Source organism: Canis aureus, chromosome 10, assembly GCF_053574225.1.
Source record: "Canis aureus isolate CA01 chromosome 10, VMU_Caureus_v.1.0, whole genome shotgun sequence".
NCBI lineage: Eukaryota > Metazoa > Chordata > Mammalia > Carnivora > Canidae > Canis > Canis aureus.
Window position 1 is genome coordinate 24255752 of NC_135620.1, and position 26756 is coordinate 24282507.

A 26756-nucleotide genomic window follows, 5' to 3' on the forward strand; every position below is an offset into this window, starting at 1 on the left:
GGCTGCATGCAAGGAGTCTGATGTGGGACTCGAATCCAGGAATCTGGGATCATGCCCTGAGCCAAAGGCAGGCACTCAACTGCTGAGCCACCCAGGCATCCCTAAAGATTTATTTTAGAGAGAGAGCTTTCGTGCATGGAGGAGAAGGGGCAGGGGAGAGCAAGTCTTAGGCAGACTCCATGCTAAGTGTGGAGCCCAACATGGGGCTTGATCTTACTACCCTGAGATCACGACCTGAGTAGAAACCAAGAGTCATACACCTAACCAGCTGTGCCACCCAAATTACCCCAAAATGTTTTTTTATTTTTATTATTTTTAAAAAAGATTTTATTTATTCATGAGAGACACACACAGAGAGAGTGGGAGACACACAGGCAGGGGGAGAAGCAGGCTCCATGCAGGAAGCCTAATGTGGGAGATCCCTGGTCTCCAGGATCATGCCTTTTTTTTTTTTTTTTTTTTTTTTTTTTTTTTTAGGATCATGCCTTGGACTGAAGGCGGCACTAAACTGCTGAGCCACCCAGGCTGCCCAAAATGATTTTTAATTTTAAAGAAACAGAAGAAAATCTAAATTTTAAAGAAAGAAACAGAAGAAAGCTAAACAGTCACTGTAGATATTAAATGTTTCAACTTATTTTGGGGGTATTTTTTTTTACAAACATTAAAATGAGCCAATTTAACAAAACAAAAAACAATACCATGATGTAGTAAGTGAGACTTCTTGTAATCCTTTACCACCACCCATAGTTTGGTTCCTTTTAAAGGAAGAGAATTTAATTCCTAAGTAAGAATAAATTTGAATCCAAAGGAGCTCATATGAAGTGGTCAGTTAGCATATCTTCTGATTTACTTGATTTTGTAGTTCCATAAGTATAGGGACTAATGGGGCCTTCTTTATGAGAGAGTATGTACTTTTTGAATGACAGAGCTATTGGTGGGCTAATGACTTTTTAAAAAATTATTTATGAGGGATCCCTGGGTGGCGCAGCGGTTTAGCGCCTGCCTTTGGCCCAGGGCGCGATCCTGGAGACCCGGGATCGAATCCCACATCGGGCTTCCAGTGCATGGAGCCTGCTTCTCCCTCTGCCTATGCCTCTGCCTCTCTCTCTCTCTCTCTGTAACTATATAAATAAATATAAAAAATATTTAAAAAAATTATTTATGAGAGAGAGAGCATGAGCACACAGAGGGAGATGGAGAGGGAGAGGCAGAAGCTGGCTCCCTGTTGAGAAGGGAGTCTGACGTGGGCTGCCCTTAGCTGAAGACAGATGCTTAACGGCTTAACTGACTAAGCCACCCAGGCGCCCCATGGGCTATATTACTTTTTCATAAAGACACAGCATTCTTTTCTTTTCTTTTTTTTTTTTTTAAAGATTTTATTTATTTATTCATGAGAGACACAGAGAGAGAAGCAGAGACATAGGCAGAGGGAGAAGCAGGCTCCCGGCAGGGAGCCTGATGTGTGGGACTTGATCCCAGGACTCCAGGATCACGACGTGAGCCAAATGCAGATGCTTAACCACTGAGCCACTCAGATGCCCCAAGACAGAGCATTCTTGTGTGTCATCTTAGTCAACATTTTTTTTTTTTAATGCCAAGAGTGCTGGCTTTGAAGGCTAAGCAAGAATGGAAGGTAGGATTCTAAATTGTTGTCTTTAACCTAAGAAGCAGAGCACTTGTGTAAATCCATACTGTGTGCTTACAGATCAGTATTTTCTGATTAGGAGGCTATTTACCTTTTACATGCTAACACATAAGTTGCAACAAATACCTAAATCAGTGCTCCTTTGGTGGCATTTTGAACATAATTAAACAGTGCCAAATATAATAGAGGAGATTGCTTTTCTTTAAATTATGAGGGTGGTTAATTATTATCATCAGTGTTAAGTGTTTGGAGCATCTTTAGCAATTAAGTTTTGTTTAAAAAATTTTTATTTATTTTTCAGATGTTTTTATACCTATGCCAGAGAATTTATTAGTAAATTTAAATGAAAGTAAAGAGGTAAGTTAATTTTCTTATTTGACATATTTAATTGAAATACTGAAGGAAAATATTCTCCAAATATACTTTAAGTAAAGTTTTGTTTCTTTCTGAGACATTTCTAAGATGTGTAACATTTTATATTTGCTGTTAGTTAAAATTCATCAGATGAATAGCTCTTGAATTTACCCTTGAACAGATGGCTTTTAAGTCTAACGTAGCAAGATACTTATAATAGGGTAGAAGATAAGCCTATTTCATAAAGGAAACCTGCCTTGCCAGCCATTTGGGAAATTGGGAGGGTTGCTCAGATTAGCTTCTGGTCACTACATAGAAGCACTTTAGCTAGGCTGCTTTCAGTGCCCTTTGCTTTTCTGATTCACAGAGTGTCATTGGGGTCAGTTCAGAAGAAACTTATTACCTGCCTGGAAATTGCCATGACATAATACAGTGAGAGGTGAACAGAATGTGTCTGAAGGGGGGTTGTTGTCTACCCTGTACATGCATATATGCCGTAGGGGTAACATTTTAACTAGCAAGTCTATGGTCTCAGCTGTTGGCAACAGTGACTTCACAATAGTGTGAAGTACTTTTTTTCCCTTTAACTCTCTTTATTTATAAAACCTAACCTGAATAGGTAGTTGTTTTTCATTTGTAGTGGTATTACTAGTTGGCAAATTTACTGGCTATCTTAGACTTTTCAATAGGGGAAGAGTTAAACTCACTTTGGAACTGAAAAGAATAAAGTGTGTAGAGGTGATTGAGAAGGCCATGTTTGATGGCATTAAAAGAAAACAAATCTCTAAACTGTGATGGTTCTTTTGGATACATTTTGGACTTATAGTCTTGCTGGACTACTGCATGTGCAAGAACTGTAAGGCCCCAATTTTGATTTGTCTTGCTTGCCAATTTATGATGTTGACTTAAAATGGCTTTCTTGTCATTTGACCAACTTCATTGTTTACTGTACTGTCTGTAGATTTTCTGACCATCATCATGATTCAGTGTCTTGTCTGCTGTATTAGTTACTGACTTTTTGTGGAAAAAATTTTTAATTGTTAATACCTTTGAGTTTTCTTGCTTTATTTTACAAGCTTGTTCAAGATTTACTGAAAACTTTGCCACAAATGTTCACCAAGACCCTGGAAACCCAGAGTGCCTTGGGTCCTGCACTTCAGGCTGCCTTTAAGCTGATGTCCCCAACTGGTGGTCGAATGTCTGTCTTTCAAACACAACTTCCTACTCTTGGAGTAGGAGCCCTGAGACCACGAGAGGAGCCCAACCAAAGGTCATCTGCTAAGGTTAGAAAGTCATCAAGTGTATGTTACCATATATGCTGGTACTCTGCTCTGTCCCTTTGACCAAAAAGCTTGTTTTTCATTTATTTTTCAGTTGTGGAGAGGAGGGAGTATAAGGAAATAGATAAAGCATGTTTTGCTGATGTTAAAATTTTTATTTTATTACACTTTCCACCTGATTCAGTCTTACCTTATTTTTGGACCTTAGCAAGCCATTAGCATTGCAGCCTGCCTTTGATGAGAAAGCCTGGCATTCTAAAGAATATGCCTGTTAGGAACTAAGTAGAATGTGGATGACCATTAATGAGTAGTCTGCCATAAAGATAATGAGAGTTGCTGTATGCTCTAATGATGACAGTGTCAGTCCTGGGGTCAGTCTGCCTAAATTCTACTTCTTTTTAGATGTAGGAGCTTGAAGAATTAGTTAATTTCTTTACCCTTCTGTTTCCTTATGTTTATTTATACTGTGAAAGTAATGATAGTAGTTCAAAGGACTTGCTTCTTATAGTAGTTCAAAGGACTAAATAGATATCACACATGAATTATTTATTTATTTATTATTTATTTATTTTTAAAAATTTTATTTATTCATGAGAGAGAGAGAGAGACACGCAGAGACACAGGCAGAGGGAGAAGCAGGCTCCATGCAGGGAGCCTGACGTGGGACTTGATTCTGGGTCTCCAGGATCCCACCCTGGCCTGAATGAAGGTGGCGCTAAACCTCTGAGCCACCGGGGCTGCCCTACACATGAATTATTTAGAACAGTTTCTGGCATTCTAAGTATTTAATAGATTATTGAAATTAGCATAATAGATGTATTTCTTTTTAAAACTAGAAAATAGAAATTCTTTAAATTTTTTTTTTTTAAGATTTAATTTATTTATTTGTGAGAGGCAGAGACATAGGCAGAGGGAGAATCAGACTCCTCGCAAGGAGCCCAATGCAGAACTTGATCCCGGACCCCGGGGTCATGCCCTGACGTGAAGGCGGACTCTAAACCACTGAGCCACCCAGGTGTCCCGAAAATAGAAAATTCTTAAGTAGTATGTTTTTTACTAAGAAAACCAAAAGAACATAAAATAAAGGATTTTTAGAATGCCCAAGAATAATTGTTAACATTTTGGTGTATATATAGATAGGTTTTAAAATTTTATGACAAGGGGATCCCTGGGTGGCTCAGCGGTTTCACACCTGCCTTTGGCCCAGGGCGTGATCCTGGAGTCCCAGGATCGAGTCCCGTGTCGGGCTCCCGCATGGAGCCTGCTTCTCCCTCTGCCTGTGTCTCTGCCTCTCTCTCTATGTCTATCATAAATAAATAAAAACAAATCTTAAAAAAAATAAAAAAATAAAATTTTATGACAATTTAACAATTAAAATTTTTTTTCTTTATGTAATTTATCATTAATAGGAAATTCACTTGACACCATCCACTGACTTTTATAAGAAATTAGCCTTGGATTGTTCTGGTCAGCAGGTTGCTGTGGACTTATTCCTTCTCAGTGGACAGTATTCTGATTTGGCTTCTCTGGGTGAGTTCTTCCTCATGATTATTTTTCTCAAATGAATGTGAAGCTATTTATATGATGATATTCTAAATAAAGGACAAAGTGAAGGAATTTTTATTCCTTTTTTTTTTTTTGGAATTTTTATTCCTTTGGGAAAGTTAGTCTATTAAAAACCTTTATTTATGGGGATCCCTAGGTGGCCCAGCAGTTTAGCGCCTGCCTTCAGTGCTGTGATCCTGGAGTCCCGGGATTGAGTCCCACATCAGCTCCCTGTGTGGAGCCTGCTTCTCCCTCTGCCTATGTCTCTGCCCCCCCTCCCCGCCCCCCCCCTCTCTCTGTCTCTCATGAATAAATAATAATAATAATAAAATCTTTAAAAAAAAACCCTTTTTTTCTTCTAAATGTTTATATATTTCTAAACATTTGTAATGGATACATTTTTGTACTATTATTTAAAGGAATAAAAATTCTTTTTTGATTATACTTTGAGAGGCTAAGGAAAGATGGATTCAAAAACCAGTAGTTTTTTTCATGCAGTAATAGTTAATTGCAGAATTTAAGAAGTGTGTGTTTCTTCCAGGTTGTATTTCTCGGTATTCAGCAGGTAGCGTCTATTACTATCCTTCTTACCACCATCAGCAGAACCCAGTTCAAGTGCAGAAATTACAGAAGGAACTACAGAGATACCTCACTCGAAAGATTGGCTTTGAGGCAGTCATGAGGATTCGGTGCACAAAAGGTGGGGGCACTATTTTTTTTTTTTTTTTTACATTTACCTAGATGTTACTTTTGATACCAGTAAATATGCATTTTTATCTAGTCTTATTTCATAAGTTTTGGTCTTCTAACATATTTTACTTAAACTGATGGAATATGCAATTAAGAGTAGAGGGGGAAAAAAAAAAAAAGAGTAGAGGGGGAAAAAAAAGGCATAGAGGGGCAGCCCAGGTGGCTCAGCAGTTTAGCACTGCCTTCGGCCTAGGGCATGATCCTGGAAACCTGGGATCGAGTCCCCACTTCAGGCTCCCTACATGGAGCCATTGTCTCTTCTCTCTCTCTCTCTCTCTCTCTCTGTCTGTCTCTCATGAATAAATAAAATAAAATATTAAAAAAAAAATAGAGAAGAGTAGAGCCAGGGTACCTGGCTGGCTCAGTTGCTAACGCATGCAACTCTTGATTTCACGGTTGTGAGTTCAAGTCTCACGTTGGGTGTGGAGCCTACTTAAAAAAAAAAAAAGAATAGAGAAGAAACAAAAGAAAATAGGGACTATTTTGAATGTACTGAAAGCCACTGCACTGTACACTGTATGTGTGATTTTTTTATGATATGTGAATTATATCTCATTTTAAAATCCTATCTCCCTCCACCCCCACCACTAAATAAGCATGATTTTTATTCCATTTATTCCCAATAATAGTGAAATGTCTTTTTTATTCAAAGTTATTTTTTTGTTGTGGTAAAATACACCTAATATAAAATTTACCATGTTAGCCATTTTTAAGTATGCAACTGAATGACATTAAGTATATTCTCATTGTTGTACAACCATTCCCACCATTCATCTTTAGAAGTAGCAGGTCTTTTAATCTGTGCATCTCTCATTCTGTCCTACTACTGACACTTTGCCTCAGTGTTGCTTTGAAAATAGTCTGACAGTTTCAGAATGCTTTAATCCAGTTTGTTTTTCAGGATAGATGCCTATGGCTGCTAAAATGAGAACTATTTTCTTAGGAAAATGGGAAATAATTCTTGATATTTTATTCCTTTACATTATCAATCTGGTTCTACTCTTTTATTCAGATTTTATTTTATTTTATTTTTTAAAGATTTTATTTATTTATTCATAGAGACAGAGAGAGAGAGAGAGAGAGAGGCAGAGATACAGGCAGAGGGAGAAGCAGGCTCCACGCAGAGAGCCCGAAGTGGGACTCGATCCAGGGTCTCCAGGATCACGCCCTGGGCTGCAGGTGGCTCTAAACCGCTGCGCCACCGGGGCTGCCCTTTATTCAGATTTTAAAATAAGGTTGTTCTTTAAAAGATGCAAAACAATCATTTTTTTTGAAGTGGAAAGATTTTATGAAATAGCTAGCCAATAGAAAGATATCCAACGATAAGGATCCACAGATCTGGCTACTAGATAGATGTTGAAATCTGTTGGTCAGGGATCCCTGGGTGGCGCAGCGGTTTGGCGCCTGCCTTTGGCCCAGGGCGCGATCCTGGAGACCCCGGATCGAATCCCACATCGGGCTCCCGGTGCATGGAACCTGCTTCTCCCTCTGCCTGTGTCTCTGCCTCTCTCTCTCTCTCTCTGACTATCATAAATAAATAAAAATTAAAAAAAAAAAAAAGAAATCTGTTGGTCAAACCGTGTGCCAAATGAAGTTCTCTGTTATCCATCACTGTAATAAAAAGAAAAAATGTTTGAGTGAAACAACTAACAATAAAGCATTTGTAATATCTTATGTAAGGTATCAAACACTTCTCTAAGGTTGTCACATCTCCAAACAACTTGTTGGTTGTCACTCCAACAACTTGTAGTGTCACTCATAACCAATTAGTTACCGCAGTAGCTTTCTGTTTCTGCTTCTTTTTGTGATCTGATTGGCTGGCTATAGATTGGAGGCTCCCACGACCTCCTTCTTGGGTTCAATTAATTTGCTAGAGAAGCTTACAGAACTCAGAGATACATTTTATTTTCTAGGTTACTGGTTTATTATAAAAGGATAAAATTCAGACAGGCACTAAGGAGGGCACTTGATGGGATGAACACTGGGTGTTTTATTTTTATTTTTTTATTTTTAATTTATTTATGATAGTCACAGAGAGAGAGAGAGGCAGAGACACAGGCAGAGTGAGAAGCAGTCTCCATGCACCGGGAGCCCGACGTGGGATTCGATCCCGGGTCTCCAGGATCGCGCCCTGGGCCAAAGGCAGGCGCCAAACCACTGTGCCACCCAGGGATCCCAACACTGGGTATTATACTATATGTTGGCAAATTGAATTTAAATTAAAAAATTAATTTAAAAAATAAAAGGATAAAATTCAGGAACATCCAGATTGAAGAGGAGATGTAAAAGGCAAGGTACAGAGAAGGGGAAAGAAAGCCATAGAGCTTGTGTAGTTTCCATGTTCTCTCTGAATGCATTACTCTTCATATATCTCCATTTGTTCACCAATCTGGAAGCTTTCCAAAGGTCCCCAACCTACTGGGTTTTTATGAAGGCTTCTTTACATAGTCATGGGTGATTAAATTATTGGTCATTAATGACTGATTGAACCTCCAGTTTATCTCTCCTCCCTGAAGGATATTGTTGGGGAAGAGGTTGGACTGGAATTTCCAACCTTCTACTCATATGGTTGTGTCCTCTGGTAACCAACCAGCCCCTATCCTTTAGTTATGTAGGTGCTTTCCAAAGTCACTCCATTAACATAGCAAAAGACACTGTGGTGATTTTTGTTACTTAGGAAATTTTAAGAGTTTAGGAGCTCTGTGCCAGAAATGAGTGAAAATAAAGTACATATTTCTTATTATAAGTCACAATATCACACCTAAACTTTTTTTTAAGTAGGCTCCACACCTAGTGTGGAGCCCTGTGAGGGTCTTGAACTCACAAGTCTCACATTAAGAGCTGAGCTGAAATTGAGTCGGATGCTTAACTAAGCCACCAAGGTGTCCCTCACATCTAAAATTTTAAATTTACTCTCAGCCAATCGGATAAGTATATAATATACATATCTGTATATAGGTTTATATAAGTCATTCTGATAAAGTTTTCTCTTCTAGGTCTTTCCATTCATACTTTCCATGGGAACTTCTTTGTTCGGTCAACAGACTTACTGTCTTTGCCTAATGTAAACCCAGATGCTGGGTATGCAGTACAGATGTCTGTAGAAGAGAGTCTTACTGACACCCAGTTGGTTTCCTTTCAGTCTGCACTCTTGTATACATCCAGCAAAGGTGAGTGTGTTTTTTGTATCATTTCGTTTTTATCGTGGCAAAGACAGATAACATGAGGTCTACACTTTTAACAGATTTCTAAGTTTACAATCCAGTATTGTTAACTATAAATACAGTGTGTGGCAACAAAGGTAAGTTTTTTGATTCGGTCATGTATTCTTTGGCTTATAATAAATACCCCCTCTTTTGGAGATACTCATGTCTATTAAACCAAAAGAGTATTTCTAATCTTAAAATCTTTGTTGCTATCCCTGGTAAAGCTAAAACGTGTCATATTTATTTTCCTTAACCATTTTATTTAACAGATATTTACTGAGAGTCTTCTTAGTGTCAGACTGATTGTTTAGAAAAACCTTGGTATTGCCAGATTGTTTTTCAGAAAGGTACCACTTTGTGGTCCTATCAAGGGCCCTTTTTATTTCAGTCTCTGATTTTGTGTGTCTTTGTGTCTCTCTCTGTCTCTATGTTTAGTTGCTGTTATGATAAGCTAAACTTTTATTTTTTAAGATTGTATTTATTTGTCAGAGAGTACACACAAGCAGGAGGAATAGCACTCAGAGAGAGAAGCAGGCACCCCGCTGAGCAAGGAGCTCAATGTGGGACTCATCTCAGGATGCTGGGATTATGACCTGAGCTGAAGGCTGACTTTTAACCAACTAAGCCACCCAGGCGTCCCTTAGGCTAAACATTGTATCTGTTTTCTTTCAGGTCTCACTGTTCTTGTCTCAAATAGAAACTCTAAACAATGTTACTCTTTTTTGCAGATACTGTTTAGTCTTTTTAAAAGTAATTTGGGGGTGCCTGGGTAGCTCACTTGGTTAAGCCTCTGCCTTCCACTCAGGTCATAATTCTGGGGTCCTGGGGTTGAACCTTATGTCTGGCTTCCTGCTCAGGGTGAAGTCTGCTTCTATCTCTGTCCCTCCTACTGCTCATGCTTGAGTACACACTCTCTCTCTTCTTTCTCAATAAATAAATAAAAATTTTTTAAAAAGTACGTATGAGGGATCCCTGGGTGGCGCAGCGGTTTGGCGCCTGCCTTTGGCCCAGGGCGCGATCCTGGAGACCCGGGATTGAATCCCACGTCGCGCTCCCAGTGCATGGAGCCTGCTTCTCCCTCTGCCTGTGTCTCTGCCTCTCTCTCTCTCTCTCTCTGTGACTATCATAAAGAAATAAAAATTTAAAAAAAATAAAAAATAAAAAAAAAGTATGTATGAGCTCCTTATATGTACATTTTCATCAGTCTTCATGTCTCAAGACAGGTAGGTTGTGAGTATATTGCGTATCATTTCTAGGTTTTTTTACTTGTTCTTTTTTAGTAGTTTTCAAGGTCTTGCTGCTTAGAAATTTTTAAAAGATTGACATAATATTTGATATTTGATGATTGCCAGAAAGTTTTCATTTTTGTTTCTATATTGGTTTTTGTTATTGTTGGTAATTACCAAAAAGAAAATACTATATTAAGTGATCTCTTTTAAAAATTGTTTTCTGGGGGATCCCTGGGTGGCTCAGCGGTTTGGCGCCTGCCTTTGGCCCAGGGCGCGATCCTGGAGACCCAGGATCTAATCCCATGTCGGGCTCCCAGTGCATGGAGCCTGCTTCTCCCTCTGCCTATGTCTCTGCCTCTCTCTCTCTCTCTCTCTGTGTGACTATCATAAATTAAAAAAAAAAAAATTGTTTTCTGTGTTTAAGGAAGAAAGTGTAAGATTTCTCTGGGCTTTAAATATCAAATCAGACTCGAAAACACATGTGGAAGTAGTGTTGTTGTAGCATGTATATTCAAAGTTTTTATTAGGAAAAAAGATAAAAAAAATAAAAAATAAAAAATAAATTAAAAAAAAAAGGAAAAAAGATAAAGTAACCAAAAGGTTCAGAAAAGAGATTATTAAGAAGGTAGTATGTTACCATCATTTAATTATCCCTTTTCAGTAATAACTTGAACAACAAGAATTTTTGAGAGAAAGAGCGGGCATGTGTGCTCAAGTTGGGGGTGGGGTGGGGTGGGGTGGGGGGTGGGTAAGAGCAGAGTTGGAGAGGAAGAGGCAGATTCCCTGCTGAGCAAGAAGGTGTGGATGCCTATGCGGGGCTTGATCTGAGGTGCACCAAACAGAAATAATTTTGTAGCCAAATAATAAAAGGGATGAAACTTAAAAGTTTTATTCATTAAATATTTGATATTATTTCTGCATACTGAATAACCCTTTTTGGTTCTAAATTGAAAAGAAGTGATTTTTCCAAGGGACTTTAATATAAGTTTTTTAATGGAACGCCTGGGTAGCTCAGCAGTTTAGTGCCTGCCTTCGGCCCAGGGCATGATCCTGGAGTCTAGGGATCTGGGGATCAAGTCCCATGTCGGGCTCCCTGCATGGAGCCTGCTTCTCCCTCTGCCTGTGTCTCTGCTTCTCTCTCTCTCTCTCTCTCATGAATAAATAAATAAAATTTTTTAAAAAAGAGTTTTTTTAATGGAGTTGTGCCTTACTATCATTTATGTGTTTTCCCCAAAGGTGAAAGAAGAATTCGAGTTCATACTTTGTGTTTGCCTGTAGTTTCAACTCTGAATGAAGTCTTTCTGGGAGCTGATGTTCAAGCAATTTCAGGGTTATTGGCCAATATGGGTAAGAATTGTTATCAGCTATTATAAATATTTCACAAGTAATAACATTAGAAAAACTCATATAGTGTTATTTTCCTTAGAATACGTAGCTTTACGGGGGCCTGGATGGCTCCCTGGTTGGGTGCCTGCCTTTGGCTCAGGTCATGATCCCTGGATCCGAGATCAAGTCCCGCATCGGGCTCCTTGCAAGGAGCCTGCTTCTCCCTCTGCCTATGTCTCTGTCTCTCCTCTCAATCTGTGTCTCTCTTGAATAAATAAATAAATCTTAAAAATAAGTAAATAAATATGTAGCTTTAAAGATTTCAATGTTTTGGATCTTCTGTATACCTCTTAAGTAACTAACTACTTGAATGAAAGGATCTGTTGTAGGTAACCTTATTTATTTATATATTTATTTTAATATTTTATTTATTTGTTCACGAGAGACACACAAGACAGAGGGAGAAGCAGGCTCCATGCAGGGAGCCTGACGTGGGACTGGATCCCAGGTCTCCAAGATCAGGCCCTGGGCTGAAGGCGGTGTGCTAAACCGCTGAGCCACCCGGGCTGCCCGGTAACCTCATTTAAAAAAAATTTTTAACAACTATTGAAAAATAGTTTACCATATCATATAACCCATTTTAAGTATATGACCCTACTATTTATAGTATATTTATAGAATTGTGTGGCTATCACCTCAATCTGATTTTAGAACATTTTTATTATCCCAAAAGAACCTCATGCACCTCAGCAGTTACTGGCCTCCTTCCTCCTCCATCCCTCACTGACCTCAGGGAGCTACTAAACTACTTTCTGTCTCATAATCTGCCTATGATGGACTTAAATAACCATATTTTACTTAATGTTCAATGCTAGTAGTGAATAGCTATTTTATGAGCTCTGTAACTTGGATTTACAAGAGAGTTTGAACTGTAAAAGATCTTTAGACTTGCAATTCAGGATAGAAGATCAGTTTACTCTCACACATAAATGTGCAGCCTTGGTCAGATCACATGAGCTAGGAGAAAATTTACTGATAACTTCAAACTTCACCTCTTTATTTCCATATCAGATAGAGTTGCCTCCTTAAATTTTCCTTTTTTTCGTTTTAACCCTAAAGGGAAAGTTTCTTTTTTTAAATATTTTATTTTATTTATTCGTGAGAGACACAGAGTGAGAGAGGCGGAGATGTAGGAAGAGGAAGAAGCAGGCTCTATGCAGGAAGCCCTATGTGGGACCTGCTCCTGGGATTCCAGGATCATGCCCTGAGCCAAAGGCAGATGCTTAACCACTGGGGCATTCAGGCATCCCTCTTTTTCTTTTTTGGCCCCTTTTTACATACATAGAACTTATCATCATTTTGTTTTTTTTGTTTTGTTTTTAAAGATTTTATTCATTCATTCATTCATTCATTCATTCATTCATTCAGAGACAGAGAAAGAAAGAGGCAGAGACATGGCAGAGGGAGAAGCAGGCTCCATGCAGGAAGCCTGATGTGGGACTTGATCCCAGGACTCCGGGATCATGCCCTAAGCCAAAGGCAGATGCTCAACTAATGAGCCATCCAGGTGTCCAACATCATTTTGGTTCTTATTTTTTTTCTCCTTCAGGAAAGATGCCATTGGGGTCCATTTGCTTCAAACTCAAATCTGCCTGCCTGTAGTAGGAATAACCACCCATTTTCTTGAATTTCCTATTGGGAAATTCTTTCTTTATTGAAGCCTGATAGAGAATCCAACCCCAGGGGATCCCTGGGTGGCTCAGCGGTTTAGCACCTGCCTTCGGCCCAAGGCATGATCCTGCAGTCCTGGGATCAAGTCCCGCATCAGGCTCCCTGCGTGGAGCCTGCTTCTCCCTCTGCCTGTGTCTCTGCCTCTCTCTCTCTGTGTGTGTCTCTCATGAATAAATAAATAAAATCTTGAAATAAAAAAAAAGGAATCCAACTCCATATAAGTCTTATACACTGTTTAAAGATGTGACCTAAGAATTTGAGAGTCACTGCCTTTATATTTTGTTGAGCTAATGCTTTTTAGTAATTGTATGATCATTATTATCATCAATAAGAACTGTTTCAGGTAATATTTGTAGATTAAAAATTTTTTCACAATTGGCTTAACAGGTGTTAGTTATGTTACTAAATTTGGCTTATCCCAACATGCACATTTTTTCACATTTTATCAAAATCTTGAAAATCAGGAAGTCTTCAATTAAAGTCTTAAGAGTTACTATTGGGGCACCTGGGTGGGGTCAGTCTGTTAAGCATCCATCTCTTGTTCTCAGCACAGGTCTTGATCTCAGAGTCATGATGAGTTCAAGCCCTGTGATGGGCTCCACATACAGTGTGGAGCCTACTTAAAAAAAAAAAAGTGCTACTGTTGACCAGGTAACAGTGGTCTTTTTTCTTTACTATGTACAAATTTGGTTATAGGAGTTAATAACCTCACTTTATTGATTGTATTTTTGAGAGCACATGAATTGAGTTTAGTTGTAGTTGGAGAAGTCTTCAAAACAATAATAGTGCTCTTAGTATTTAAAAAAGGGGTTTTTTTAGAAAATTTTTTTTCAAGTTTGCAGAAATGCATAGAAACAGAAGCATAACAGGTGATAAGAATCATCTAAGTATCTCTCTAAGAGGTCTTTCAATAAACATAAAATTCTCTGTGAAAGCATGTGTTTTTAGTTGCAATTTTTTCTTTCTCTGTGGTGTATAAAAGATCTATAATTATAAACGTTATAATGGATTATAATTAATAACATCTTAAATCCAACAAGATACAGTTTTCCCATTTTACAGATAGGAAAACAAACTCATAAAGGTTAGATCCCTTGCCATATTGTCATACAGGTAGGAAATAGAGATGCATTTTGATTCTTCAAATTATGGGCTTTTAACTGCTGCTATACTTGTGTCCTTATATATGTAATAAATTGGTGAGAGATTTTGTATAATTAAAAAAAATTATATATCTTCTATCCTTAACAGTGGATAGCTAAACTCTCTTTTCTCTTGTTTGTCCCTACCTCCAACTCTGTTAGCTGTTGACAGATCTGTGACTGCCAGTCTGAGTGATGCTCGGGATGCCCTAGTGAATGCCGTCATAGACTCTCTTTCAGCTTATCATTCTTCAGTCTTAAGTAGCCAGCAGCCTGGACTCATGGTTCCCTTTTCTTTGCGGCTTTTCCCACTCTTTGTGTTGGCTCTCCTTAAACAGGTAAGAGAATCAAAATCAGAAACTAAGACAGTAAAAATGTAAATAGCTCAAATTTTTATCCTGTGAATGACTAAACACTGTATGTTTAACTGTAAGCCAGTTAAATTTTCTGAAGTCAGTGACTTTGACTTTATTCAAATCTTGAAAGAAATCAAAGATGCCAATGATGATCAGTTTCCCAGTTTTCCAAACAAAAGAGCTGTATATTTTATTGCTTATGCAAAAAGTCACAGATAAAACTCTTCTTTTAGCTTTTTCCTGCTTTCTACAGTATTTCAGCCACATACTACTTCTTAATCGTAGATATGCCTTCTCATATCTGTGTACTTATTTCCATACTTGCATTGTACTTTCCTATTCCTGTGTTTGAGCTCAAATGTTCCTCTCTGGCAGTTGCCTTTCCTTCTATGATCTTATAGAGTTTTTCATTTGATATTTATTACTTATCTCCGTTGCCTGCTGTTTGCCCCTTCTGCTGGCTCTCCCTTCTCCCCACCGCCCAAAAAAGAAAGGCAACTAGGCAAGTAGAGGAGGCTTATTTTTCCAAGCTTGTATACTTAGGATAACCTTCCCTTATAAATTTTATTAAAAAGTTCATGTTAATAAATCACCTGGGAGAGGATCCTGGATTCCAAAATTGATGAAAACTACTCTGATCTTGTCAATTTGTATAATCTTCTGAACTCCAGGATTGACCTGTCTTGTGTATGTCATCTCTTCTAGGTGAGAAGGGCAACCCTACTCATCCTATTAGGATCAACTTGTAGTTTCTTTAACCCAAATTATATATTTCTACTTCTTTTTTATATATATATATATTTCTACTTCTGAATATGATGTTAATGTACAGAAATTACATATATACTTAAATGTTAACATTTAAAAATCTCTGCTTTTCCCTCCTTAGGTCTTTTCTTAAATGCTGTCTTGTCACTGAGGCTTATTTTTCCTGATCTCCCCATTTACTGAGCAATGTTCTTTAGCCAACCTAACCTACATTCTTACTTCTCTTCCTGCCCTTATTTTTCTCCATAGCATTTAACACTGACCTATGAGTATTTTCCTTATTTATAACTTAGTAGGCTTCTCACAGGGAGCCCGATGCAGGACCCAATCCCCAGACCGCGATCACACCCTGAGCCGAAGGCAGGCACTAAACTGCTGAGCCACCCAGGCGTCCCTATTATTTAGATTTTTATATCACTATACCTCTATGGTAGATAGAGTATTTAGATATATTTCACTGATTAGAAAACACTAGAGAGATCTAATGACTTTGCCATAGTCAGGTGGTTAATTTCTTTCAGGTGGGGATATAGTCACATTTTAATAGATGGGCAACTTCTTAAAAGATACCTAACAGAACGAATTAAAAAAATAACAGTAAATTTGCTAATTCTGCCTGAAAATTTTGTTTTAACATCTGATATTTGCAAAGCTTTGTAATTGTTATTAAATACCCTTTTTTTTTTTTGATGAGCAGTGGTTTTCTGTTACAGAAATCGTTTCAGACTGGGACAAATGCACGTCTGGATGAACGCATTTTTGCCATGTGTCAAGTGAAAAATCAGCCTTTGGTTTACCTTATGCTCACAACTCATCCCACTTTGTATAGAGTTGACAATCTCTCAGATGAGGTAAGATTACTTTTTTAGTGACTTTTTCTTAGAGGTTCACAAGCTTAATTATACTAAGTCCCTTGTAGAAATGAGGAAAGTTTTGTTTTGCTTTTAAAGATTTATCTAGGGACACCTGGGTGGCTCAGCGGTTGAGTGTCTGCCTTTGGTTCAGGGCCTGATCCCAGGATCTAGGATTGAGTCCCGCACCGGGCTGCCTGCGGGGACCCTGCTTCTCCCTCTGCCTGTATCTCCGCCTCTCTCTGTGTGTCTCTCATGAATAAGTAAATCTTAAAAAAAAAATAAATAAATAAAGATTTATTTATTCATTTTACAGAGAGAGAGCACAGCACGTGTGCATGTGAGTGTGGGTGGGATGGTGGCCAGAGTGAGAGAGAGTCTCAAACGGAGTCCATACTGAGCGTGGAGCCCATATCAGGGCAGATCACAACCTAAACTGAAACCAAGAGGTGGACAGTCAACCGACTGCACCACTCAAGCGTCCCAGTAAAGTTTTGTTTCTTAAAGCTATTAATTCTATTCCTTTGGTAGATCTGTGTAAGGAAATCTTGGTTTGAGGAAGCTCTGAGAATAGAGCCTCCTTTCTTACTAAAATATTATTTAAGATATAAAAGTAATAAACTTTGTTAAGACAGATCTCTATAGCAGATCTAAGTAAATGAATAATCAAATTGACATCTGATTTATTTATTTAAACAAATTGATCTGGAGTGTCCTGAGAGTGAAATTACATCTGAAAGCCCTAAGTCAATATTGAGTTTAATAGTATTATTGAATTAAAGAAAAAAATATTTAAGTTGTAACATTATTTGCCCCCTTTTTTCCTTTCTTTTCTTTTCTTTTTTTTGGAAGGTCCCACCGAGATATTATTTGCCCTTATTAGGAAATTTAACCTGAGTTAAAGTCACATGCATAAAATGTTAAATCATAATCTTTTTTCTAAAATTGTGATCAAGTTAAGATATACATATTAGAAGTAATATTTTGGTTAAAAACCTTACAAAATTTAAAGAATTTAAGATGTCTTACATATATCAAGGACAAATTACCTATGAAATATGAGGTTTCGGGCACCCTGGGTGGCTCAGTGGTTTAGTGCCGCCTTCAGCCCAGGGCGTGATCTTGGAGACCGGGGATCGAGTCCCATCAGGCTCCCTGGATGGAGCCTGTTTCTCCCTCTGCCTGTGTCTCTGCCTCTCTCTCTCTGTGTCTCTCATGAATAAATAAATAAAATCTTTAAAAAAAATTATGACTGCATTTGGGACGCCTGGGTGGCTCAGAGGTTGGGCGCCTGCCTTCAGCCCAGGGTGTGATCCTGGAGTCCCGAGATCGAGTCCTGCATTGGGCTCCCTGCATGGAGCCTGCTTCTCCCTGTACCTGTGTCTCTGCTTCTCTCTCTCTCTGTCTCTCATGAATAAATAAATAAATAAATAAATAAATAAATAAATAAATAAATAAATAAAATCTTAAAAAACAATTATGACTGCTTTTAACTATGTCAACAAAAAATTCTTGGAATGCAAAGGTCAGAGGCCGGGAAAGCTCTAGTGCTGTAGAGTTTGCAAACTGGAAGTCCGCTCTGAAGGAGAAAGTCACCACAGGGTTAAATAGGCAAAAACTGCAAGTTCTGTGTCCTTTGGGACCTCTGACTGAGGTCCCAAACTATAGCTTCAGGAGCAGAATGATAAGCTGTATATAATTCAGTATTTCTGGTAGCAGCTTCAAGATATGGTAGCAGCTCCAGCTGATAAGATGTGTGGCAGCAAATTGTGCTGAATTTTGTGTGGGCTTGTTACCTCAGGCTATGTTGTTGACTGGTTTTGTTCTCCATGGTCATTTGGCCTGATTAAAAGTTTATTTTTTCTCCCTTGACATGGGGGAATGCATCTTGTCAGCTCTTGTTGTCTAATTATTGGGGTATTTTGTTCTTCAGTTGTATCTAAAAGCTTTAACTTTTTGGGGGGCACCTGGGTGGCTCTGTCAGTTAAGCATCTAACTTGATTTCACCTCAGGTCATGATCTCACAATTGTGAGATCAAGTCCTGCATTGGGCTCCACACTCAGTGGGGAGTCTGCTTGAGATTTTTTTTTTTTTGCTCCCTTTCCCTCTTTTCCTCCCCCCTTTCTCTCTCTCTCTCTCTCTCTCTCTCTCTCTCTCTCTCAAATTAATAAAGTCCAAAAGCTTTAATTTTTTTGCTTAAATCCTCAGGGGGCACTCAACATCAATGATCGCACCATACCTCAGCCACCTATTCTTCAGCTTTCCGTGGAGAAGCTGAGCAGAGATGGAGCTTTCCTCATGGATGCAGGCTCTGTGAGTAGTCTGATTGATCGGGATCCTTCCCTCTACATACTATTATACCTTCATTCACTTTAGTATCTCTTTTCCTGAACAGATTATTTGCTACTTAATCTATTTTTGTATGAGCTACCTTCTCCCTCTATAACCTCTTTTCATGCCAAGCATAAAAGTCTCATCATGGTAAAAAGTAATTATTAGTTCAGCTGAAATCTGTATAATCTTACTAAACATACTCTTCGTTTTGATCTTTTAAAACATACTCAGTGGTAAAGGTGAATCAGCAGCTCACTGTTGTGTGTGTCTCAAAATAATTTTCTTCCTGTTCCCAGGTGCTGATGCTTTGGGTTGGAAAAAATTGTGGACAAAATTTTCTCAGCCAAGTTCTAGGAGTTCAAAACTATGCATTAATTCCACAGACTATGGTAAGACTTTTTTATTATAGTGATTGTGGTAGACTTTTTTTTTTTTTTTTAAAGATTTTATTTACTTATTCATGAGAGACACAGAGACAGAGGCAGAAACATAGGCAGAGGGAGAAGCAGGCTCCCTGCGGGGAGCCCGATTCGGGACTTGATCCCAGAACCCCAGGATCATGACCTGAGCCAAAGGCAGATGCTCAACCACTGAACCACCAAGATACCCCTAATTTTCACTTTTAAAGTTAGAATTAGGGGTGCCTAGGTAGCTCATTTGGTTAAGCATCTGACTCTTGGTTTCAACTCAGGTCATGATTTCAGGGTCAGTCTGTGTGCTCAGTGGATAATCTGCTTCTCTCTTCCCTCTCTCATTATCTATCTATCTATCTATCTATCTATCTATCTATCTATCTTTTTTTTTAAAGGTATAATATGGGCAGCTCAGGTGGCTCAGTGGTTTAGCGCCGCCTTCAGCCCAGGGCCTGATCCTGGGGACCGGGGATCAAATCCCACGTCAGGCTCCTTGCATGGAGCCTGCTTCTCCTTCTGCCTTTGTCTCTGCCTCTCTCTCTCTCTCTGTCCCTCATAAATAAATAAATAAAATCTTTTAAAAAATAAATAAAAAGGTATAATATTAAAATTAGAATTGATTATAACATGGTATTATTTAGTATCATATATTTTAGACCCTACTATCAATTTGTCCCCAACATTGGAATATGTATTTTATGTTAGTGCTTTTTCATATTTATGGGTTTAACTCCATTCACAGAAGTCATTAGGAAATCATGTATTTAAAAGACGTTTGTGTCAGGAGTATAGCTGGAATAAGCACTATCTTTAAAGCTGTAAATAAAACTATTGGCTTGGTTGACAAGGCATTTTAGGTAATGAGGTAAATAATTGTCATATTTGTAATAACTGCCTGAATCAGTTAATTTTAGATGTCATAATAAAATGAAGAGGTTGGATTTCTTCTGGATCAGGGCTCAGTAAAGTGTGCCAAAGTTTTTGTCAATAAAGTTTTATTGGAACATAGCTGTGTCCATTCACTTATGTATTGTCTATGGCTCTGTAGTGGAACATTGGCAGAGTTGTGTATTGCAGCAGAGACCAAATGACGTGCAAGCCTAAAGTATTTCTATTGTTTGGCCTTTTCAGAAGTTTGCCTACCCCTTACTAGAAAACTGTGATATACATACTCCCAGGCCCCTTTCCCTAAGACCTCCTAAGTCAATCTTGCAGTTCAGCAAGATCTCCAGGTGAATAATATACATGATAAAGTTTGAGAAGCACTGTAAATGATGCATTAACTGTGTGATTCAAGTAAGTTGGATATTGCTGATTTTTGTTTAATAGACAGATCTTCCAGAACTTGATACACCAGAATCTGCCAGAATAATAGCATTCATCTCTTGGCTTAGAGAGCAGAGACCATTTTTCCCCATACTTTATGTAATAAGGTAAGTTGCATTTTTTGTTTGCTAATTGGGAAATAATTTATTTAGCTTTACAAGGACCTATTTTGAGTTATAGTTACCCATGACATATTGCTTAAGGAAACCCTTTAGAAAAGAAAAAAAGAAAGAATGTTCAATAAATATTACTCAATTATGCTTTCTATTCAGTTACTAGCAAAGAGTATGTTAAAAGCATCATGACAATGGACAAATCCACTGTTTATTTTACTATTGCATTTTATGTAATGTATATATTTTTCTTATTCCACAGGGATGAGAGTCCAATGAAAGCAAACTTCCTTCAAAACATGGTAGAAGACAGAACAGAATCTGCATTATCATATTATGAATTCCTTTTGCATATACAACAACAAGTGAACAAATGAATAAATGAAGATATTTGACTTAAAGTCATGATAATGCAGAACACCTGAGAATGTGTAATACCTTCCTTTTCTATTAGGTTTGTGGACTAATGTGATGATTATATGTTCTCACTGTGATTTCAACAAACTATAGCAAATAAAGGACCACAACAGAGAATCAAACATGCAACTCTGAAATACTGTATTTTTCAAATCAAAATAGATCTACATACATTTGATTGGATACTTTTTTTTCCTTTGCTGCCAATAATGTTTGAGTTGTTATGGATTGAAATAGGATGAGACAATATTGCAGAGGCAAAGTAAATTTTGTAAAATAAAGACTTCTGTGTTTCAAATGTATATTTCTCATTTTTTCCTGAAATTTTGGCTGCTACATTTAAAACCTCACAAGACTTAGTGTTGCAGGGATGTTACCAATTCATTGATAATGATCTTTTTAAAATCAAAAAGTTTCAGAAGTAAATATTATGTAGAAAACTAGAACCCATCCCCCATACCTGTGTTGTTTTTTTTATATAAGGAAGAAAAAGGATCATGTTAACTAAAGCTAGAGTAAACTCACTCTAGTTTGAGAAGAAAAATATGAAATAATACAGTCAAGCTTTAAAATCTATCAGTATTCTCTATACTTGAAGAACAAAGTCACTTTGATTTGAAGTGAAAACTAAGTGGTTTTCTGATGTGATGTGACTGCAGAAGACTTGTTTGGACACACTATCATGTTCTGCAGTGAAAAGAATCAGCTGTCTTCATAAATATATTGGGACTGGCAATGATAATAGGGAGATGAGAAACTGATTATCTTGATTCTTGAAATGGGCTTTGGTTCATTTCTGCTCTGTGATGTACAATAAAAGTGTTATATTATTGGTGAATTGATGAATTAAAGGTTTTTAAAATTCTGTCTCATGCATCAGTAACATTTTTCTAAGGAATTTAATAATTGGAAGCCACTCATAAGCTATTTATTCTTGGATATTAAAACTTATTAAAGCATGAATGCTGCTTTTGATTTGGTGGATATTAAGATTACACAAATCCAAAATATTGAAGTTATGGTAGAAACTTGATTTCTGAACATGCTCAAGAGACTGCTTTTTTGATTGAGCCAGAGAAATATTATAGTCAAAACCATTGAGTGGATTTTGTTTACAAATAGATAAATTAAACATTTGTATATTTAAAGTGCTGTGGTAGGATATCTTTAAAAGAGTTTGGCTCATTTTTCACAGATTCACCTTGTCTTGTATAAACTTCTTAAAGTAAAAGTTGTTCAGTGTGTAATACTTGATGAAAAGATTTTTGTTTCTTTGTTTCAATGAGTTAGAAAAATGTGTTTACAATCTTGGTCTCATAGGATCACCAATGAAATAGTAACTTTCAAGTTTACATCAGTATGAGCTGACTTTAACTGAGTTGTTGGGGGATATGGAAGAAGCAGGTCCCATTGGAGTATACACTACTACCTGCCTGCTGGATCAGACTAACGGGGTTTTTTAGGAATATCATCTCCCTTAAGCAGTGTTAAGATTTCTCTTCAGTATGTGAGTGGTGCATTGAACTGGAAATTTTCTTGAAAGCTGCTTCATTGATTAGGAAGCAATTTTCACATCGTAGCAAATTAAAATAAATTTCTATTTTCCCCTCTTTTACAGAAACAGTCATCCTTGTGCACTGATTGATGTTTCTTAAAATAACTAAAATTCTCTTCTTAATGTGAATTGTAAATGTTATTATTTGTAGGTCCTTTCTTAACAGTAGTGAAGAATCTTCCAGAGGGAAAAGTTTGTGCTTCTAGGGACAATAACCTTCCTTGTGCCTCACTTCATCCCCGAGTGGGTAGGACTCTTGTTATTGCCACAGCATGCTTTTTTAGTATAGTTCACAAATTTACTTTTAAAATTTCACTTTAAAAATGATTTTCAATAGTGTATAACATGTGCAACCTAGAATAATTTTATAATAGGTCATAAACACAATTTTAGTTAAGATTCGTAATATTTGTTCTCCGGATAATGAGGGAATGAATGAACCTTTTGGAGATATTGATAGTAAGTAATTATTTTTTGTAATATTGAATGTTTTTTTAGTTTTTTTTTTTTTTTTTGCAGTAGGGCACTACCTGCTATCTCATCTTGTATTACTTTTTAATGTAAAGCAACTAATATTTACACTATGCCATATTTTTTTTTATTGTAGTTGTAAATTATGAAAGATCCTTGAATTTTCTACAGATCTACAACTACTAAAGTACAGACAAGGGCAATCTTGGTATTTAAATCTGAGCATGGCAATTCTACCATAAAAAGTACTCTATTTTTCTAATTTCTAGGATTTTTAAAATAACATTTCTGTGTGTCTGACATAGTAATATTCGCTCAAGCTGTGTACCTTTTAGTTTGCATATATTTCATTGTTTTATTTAATGTATTGAGTCTAACAGACTGTTTCACAATAATTAGAACAAAAGATTTATTTCTTCTAATCAAAGATGCGTAACAGCTATTATCTAGGGGACCATCAAATGTGATTTCAAGATTTTGTTAACTATTTCAAATATAATCCTTATATAGAAATTTTAATTTTGTAAAGTAGTGTATAATATTGTAACATTAAATTCTTGTTCTCAGATTCAAATATGTATTGATCTTCAATGTGCTGTGTTAAATCTTGCTTCTCTTAACTATTAGAGACAAGATTTGTCTTCCTTTTTACAGTTTGTAATTTTCACTGTTTTATTCCTGTAAAAAGAAACAGTCATTTGTAACCCATGCAAATAATCGTTTGAACTGTGCTAACTTATCAATTTGGCTATTCAATAAAGTTATTGAAAGAGCTTACATATAGTGACTAATTTTTTTTAAATTTTTATTTATTAATGATAGTCACAGAGAGAGAGAGAGAGAGAGGAGGCAGAGACACAGGCAGAGGGAGAAGCAGGCTCCATGCACCGGGAGCCTGATGTAGGATTCGATCCCAGGTCTCCAGGATCGTGCCCTGGGCCAAAGGCAGGCGCCAAACCGCTGCGCCACCCAGGGATCCCCAAGTGACTAATTTTTTAAAGGGATATGAATACCTGCTAGTCACTGAATTGTGCCATGTTTTACATTCAAGTCAACGGAGGCTATTGCGGAAAGCACTTTGAATCTAAGCTGGTGTCTGGGATGTCATAAACCAAATTCTTGGATGCTCACTCCTCAAGGATTGCTGGGTTTAAAATTCTAGATTGAAAGGGGTTGTTTTTGTTTTTTAAAATTCTTGACATGTTTAAGATACTACTCCGTTGTCTTCTGGACCCTTTGGTTATTGATAAGATGCCTACTGTCAACCTGATTGTTATTTTGAAGATAATCTGTTAGCTTTCAAGATTTTTCTTTTTTCCTTAATATTCTATAGTTTGGCTACTTTGAGTTTATAGTTTATAGTGCTTGTTTTTCAGAGCACATTTTAATCTGAAAATCCTCATGTATCTTGATATCTGGAAAATTCTCAGCTGTTTATTTTTTTAAGTGAGAGATGATTGACATAAAGCTATTTTCTTTTAAAAATGTGTCGTTTAAAAAAGTTGTAATTTTCTTTTTTACTCTCAGAGTTCCTATTAGATGAATATTTCCACTAATTCATCTTGTAACTGTGTCCAGGTTGCAGTTTTAATTTCATCTAATGAGTTTTATATTTATATAACTATTTTTCATTTTCAAGATTGATTTTTTAAAAAATATCCGTGTAGTTTTGATTGATTAATCCCCGATTTTGTAAAGGGATTAATAAAAAGAGAGAGAGGCTTATAATTAAAAAATTATAAAGGCCTTTTCATAAAATTATTTCTTTCTGGAGCAAATTGTAATTTTTTAAGTTTTTATTTTAATTCTATTTAGTTAACAGTGTTATATTAGTTTCAGGTGTACAATACTATAATTCAGCACTTACATACATCACCTGGTGCTCATCATAAGTACACTTCTTCCTCTTTTTTTTTTTTTTTTTTAATTTCAACTCTACCCCACCCTGTGGGGTTTGAACTCAGGACTCTAAGATCAAGAATTGCATGCTCTTTCAACTGACCCAGCCAGGCACCCCTCAACAACTGCATTCTTTAATCCCCATTCCCCATTCTTTAATCCCCTATTTGATCTATACCCTCACCCCCCACGAATTCCAATTTTTAATTCGGCTGGCAATTTAAATATCCATGTTTTTCAAAATTTGAGTTTGTAGACTCATTGGAGTGAGAGAATCAGAATTTTTTTTAAGAATTTTTTCTTAAAAAGATGTATTTTATTAATGGAGACACCGAGAGAGAGAGACAGAGAGAGAGAGAGAGAGAGAGAGAGAGGGAGGGAGAGGCAGAGACACAGGCAGAGGGAGAAGCAGGCTCCATGCAGGGAGCCCAACATGGGACTCAATCCCTGGTCTCCAGGATCATGCCCTGGACGGAAGGTGGCGCTAAAGCGCTGAGCCACCCGGGCTGCCCTGAGTGGGAGAATTTTTGTTTTTGTTTTAGCTTGTCTCTATCCAAGCCCCTTCACCTATCTATGGGTGTTTTTAGTCATATTTTCTAGCCCTTTCCCCAAAACGAGGGCTCATAGTGGTGTTTTAGGGCTTCTGTGCTGCAGTGATTTGACTGAAATCACCATTTCAGTCACCAGCAGTGGGAAGACTAGTTGTTGCCTTCTTCTGCCTCCCAGATTAAAAGTTGAAGTCCAAAACTTTGTGGGTCAATAGTGAATGATACTTTGAATATTTTTGGAGGGAGGGAAGGCCTCAAGAAGTGAGTTCAACCTGTTTGTCTCTGTGTGTTGTGTGGAGGACTTTCAGTGGCTTTTAGCCCCTAGAACGTGCTACTGTTGCCTGCCTCTGGACCTGCAGCCCCATAGGCACCTGACTTGTTTAGCTCTGCGATGCTGTTTCTGATACTTTTTATCTGCTAAGATGTTTCTCTTGTTTTTGAGGTTTTTAAAAAATTATTTATTCATGAGAGACACAGAGAGAGACAGAGACATAGGCAGAGGGAGAAGCAGGCTCCCTGTGGGGAGCTCAATGCGGAACTCCATCCCAGGACCCTGGGATCATGACCTGAGCTGAAAGCAGATGCTAAACCACTGAGCCATCCAGGTACCCCCTGTTTTTGAGTCTTGCTATTTCTTTTTCTCCCTTCATATTTCTAGCTGTTATTTCTGTGTAAAGAGGGATCTGAGCGTGAACTTCCTACCTAAATTTCACCCCAGAAATTGAATTCTAGTTTCATCACTTTCTGACTCAATCTCTTCAACTTCGTATTACATGTTATCAATAAAGTATTATTGCTAACCTGCCTAAACAATGCTACATAAAAATTTTAAAAATGATACATGAAACTAATTGAAAATGCCTTATTTTGACACTTCCTCTAAAAGAAAGATTTCTTTGGGGTGCCTGAGTGGCTTAGTGAGTTAAGTATCTGACTCTTTCAGCTCAGGTCTTGATCTCAGGGTCATGCCAGCTTGGAGCCTGCTTAATAAAACAAAAAAAATTTTTTTAATTTTTATTTATTTATGATAGTCACACACAGAGAGAGAGAGGCAGAGACACAGGCAGAGGGAGAAGCAGGCTCCATGCACTGGGAGCCCGATGTGGGATTCGATCCTGGGTCTCCAGGATCATGCCCTGGGCCAAAGGCAGGCGCCAAACCGCTGCACCACCCAGGGATCCCTAAAACAAAAATTGAAACTAAAAGAGGGATGCCTGGGTGGCTCAATTGGTTAAGTGTCCAACTCTTAATTTCAGCTCAGGTAATGATCTCAGGTCATGGGATAAGCCTGGCATTTGGCTCTGCACTTAGCATGGGGTCTGCTTGTCTCTCTCCCTCCGTTCCTCCCCCCACTCATTCATTCTCTCTCTCTCTCTCTTTCTCTCTCTAATAAATGAAATCTCTAAAAAAATAATAAATAGTAAAATTTTAAAGATTTTTGCAACTATTCATAAAAGTTTGACCTAGTGCTATCAGTGCTTTGCTATAGGTTTGGG

General features: G+C 37.5%; 1 protein-coding gene across 2 annotated transcripts in view; it reads left to right on the top strand.

The window, feature by feature from the left end:
- The window catches only part of SEC24A (SEC24 homolog A, COPII component), a 63344-nt gene extending 39754 nt beyond the window's left edge, over positions 1 to 23590 (top strand). For both annotated transcript variants that reach the window (XM_077911717.1, XM_077911718.1), the window contains exons 12-23: positions 1947 to 2002; positions 3076 to 3282; positions 4689 to 4809; positions 5366 to 5524; positions 8571 to 8744; positions 11246 to 11356; positions 14371 to 14546; positions 16046 to 16183; positions 18393 to 18497; positions 18815 to 18907; positions 20261 to 20364; positions 20633 to 23590. In XM_077911717.1, coding sequence (XP_077767843.1) covers positions 1947 to 2002; positions 3076 to 3282; positions 4689 to 4809; positions 5366 to 5524; positions 8571 to 8744; positions 11246 to 11356; positions 14371 to 14546; positions 16046 to 16183; positions 18393 to 18497; positions 18815 to 18907; positions 20261 to 20364; positions 20633 to 20747 — 1559 coding nt within the window. In that variant the 3' untranslated portion in view covers positions 20748 to 23590. The remainder of the gene's footprint in view (positions 1 to 1946; positions 2003 to 3075; positions 3283 to 4688; positions 4810 to 5365; positions 5525 to 8570; positions 8745 to 11245; positions 11357 to 14370; positions 14547 to 16045; positions 16184 to 18392; positions 18498 to 18814; positions 18908 to 20260; positions 20365 to 20632) is intronic.
- Positions 23591 to 26756: the final 3166 nt, after the last annotated feature.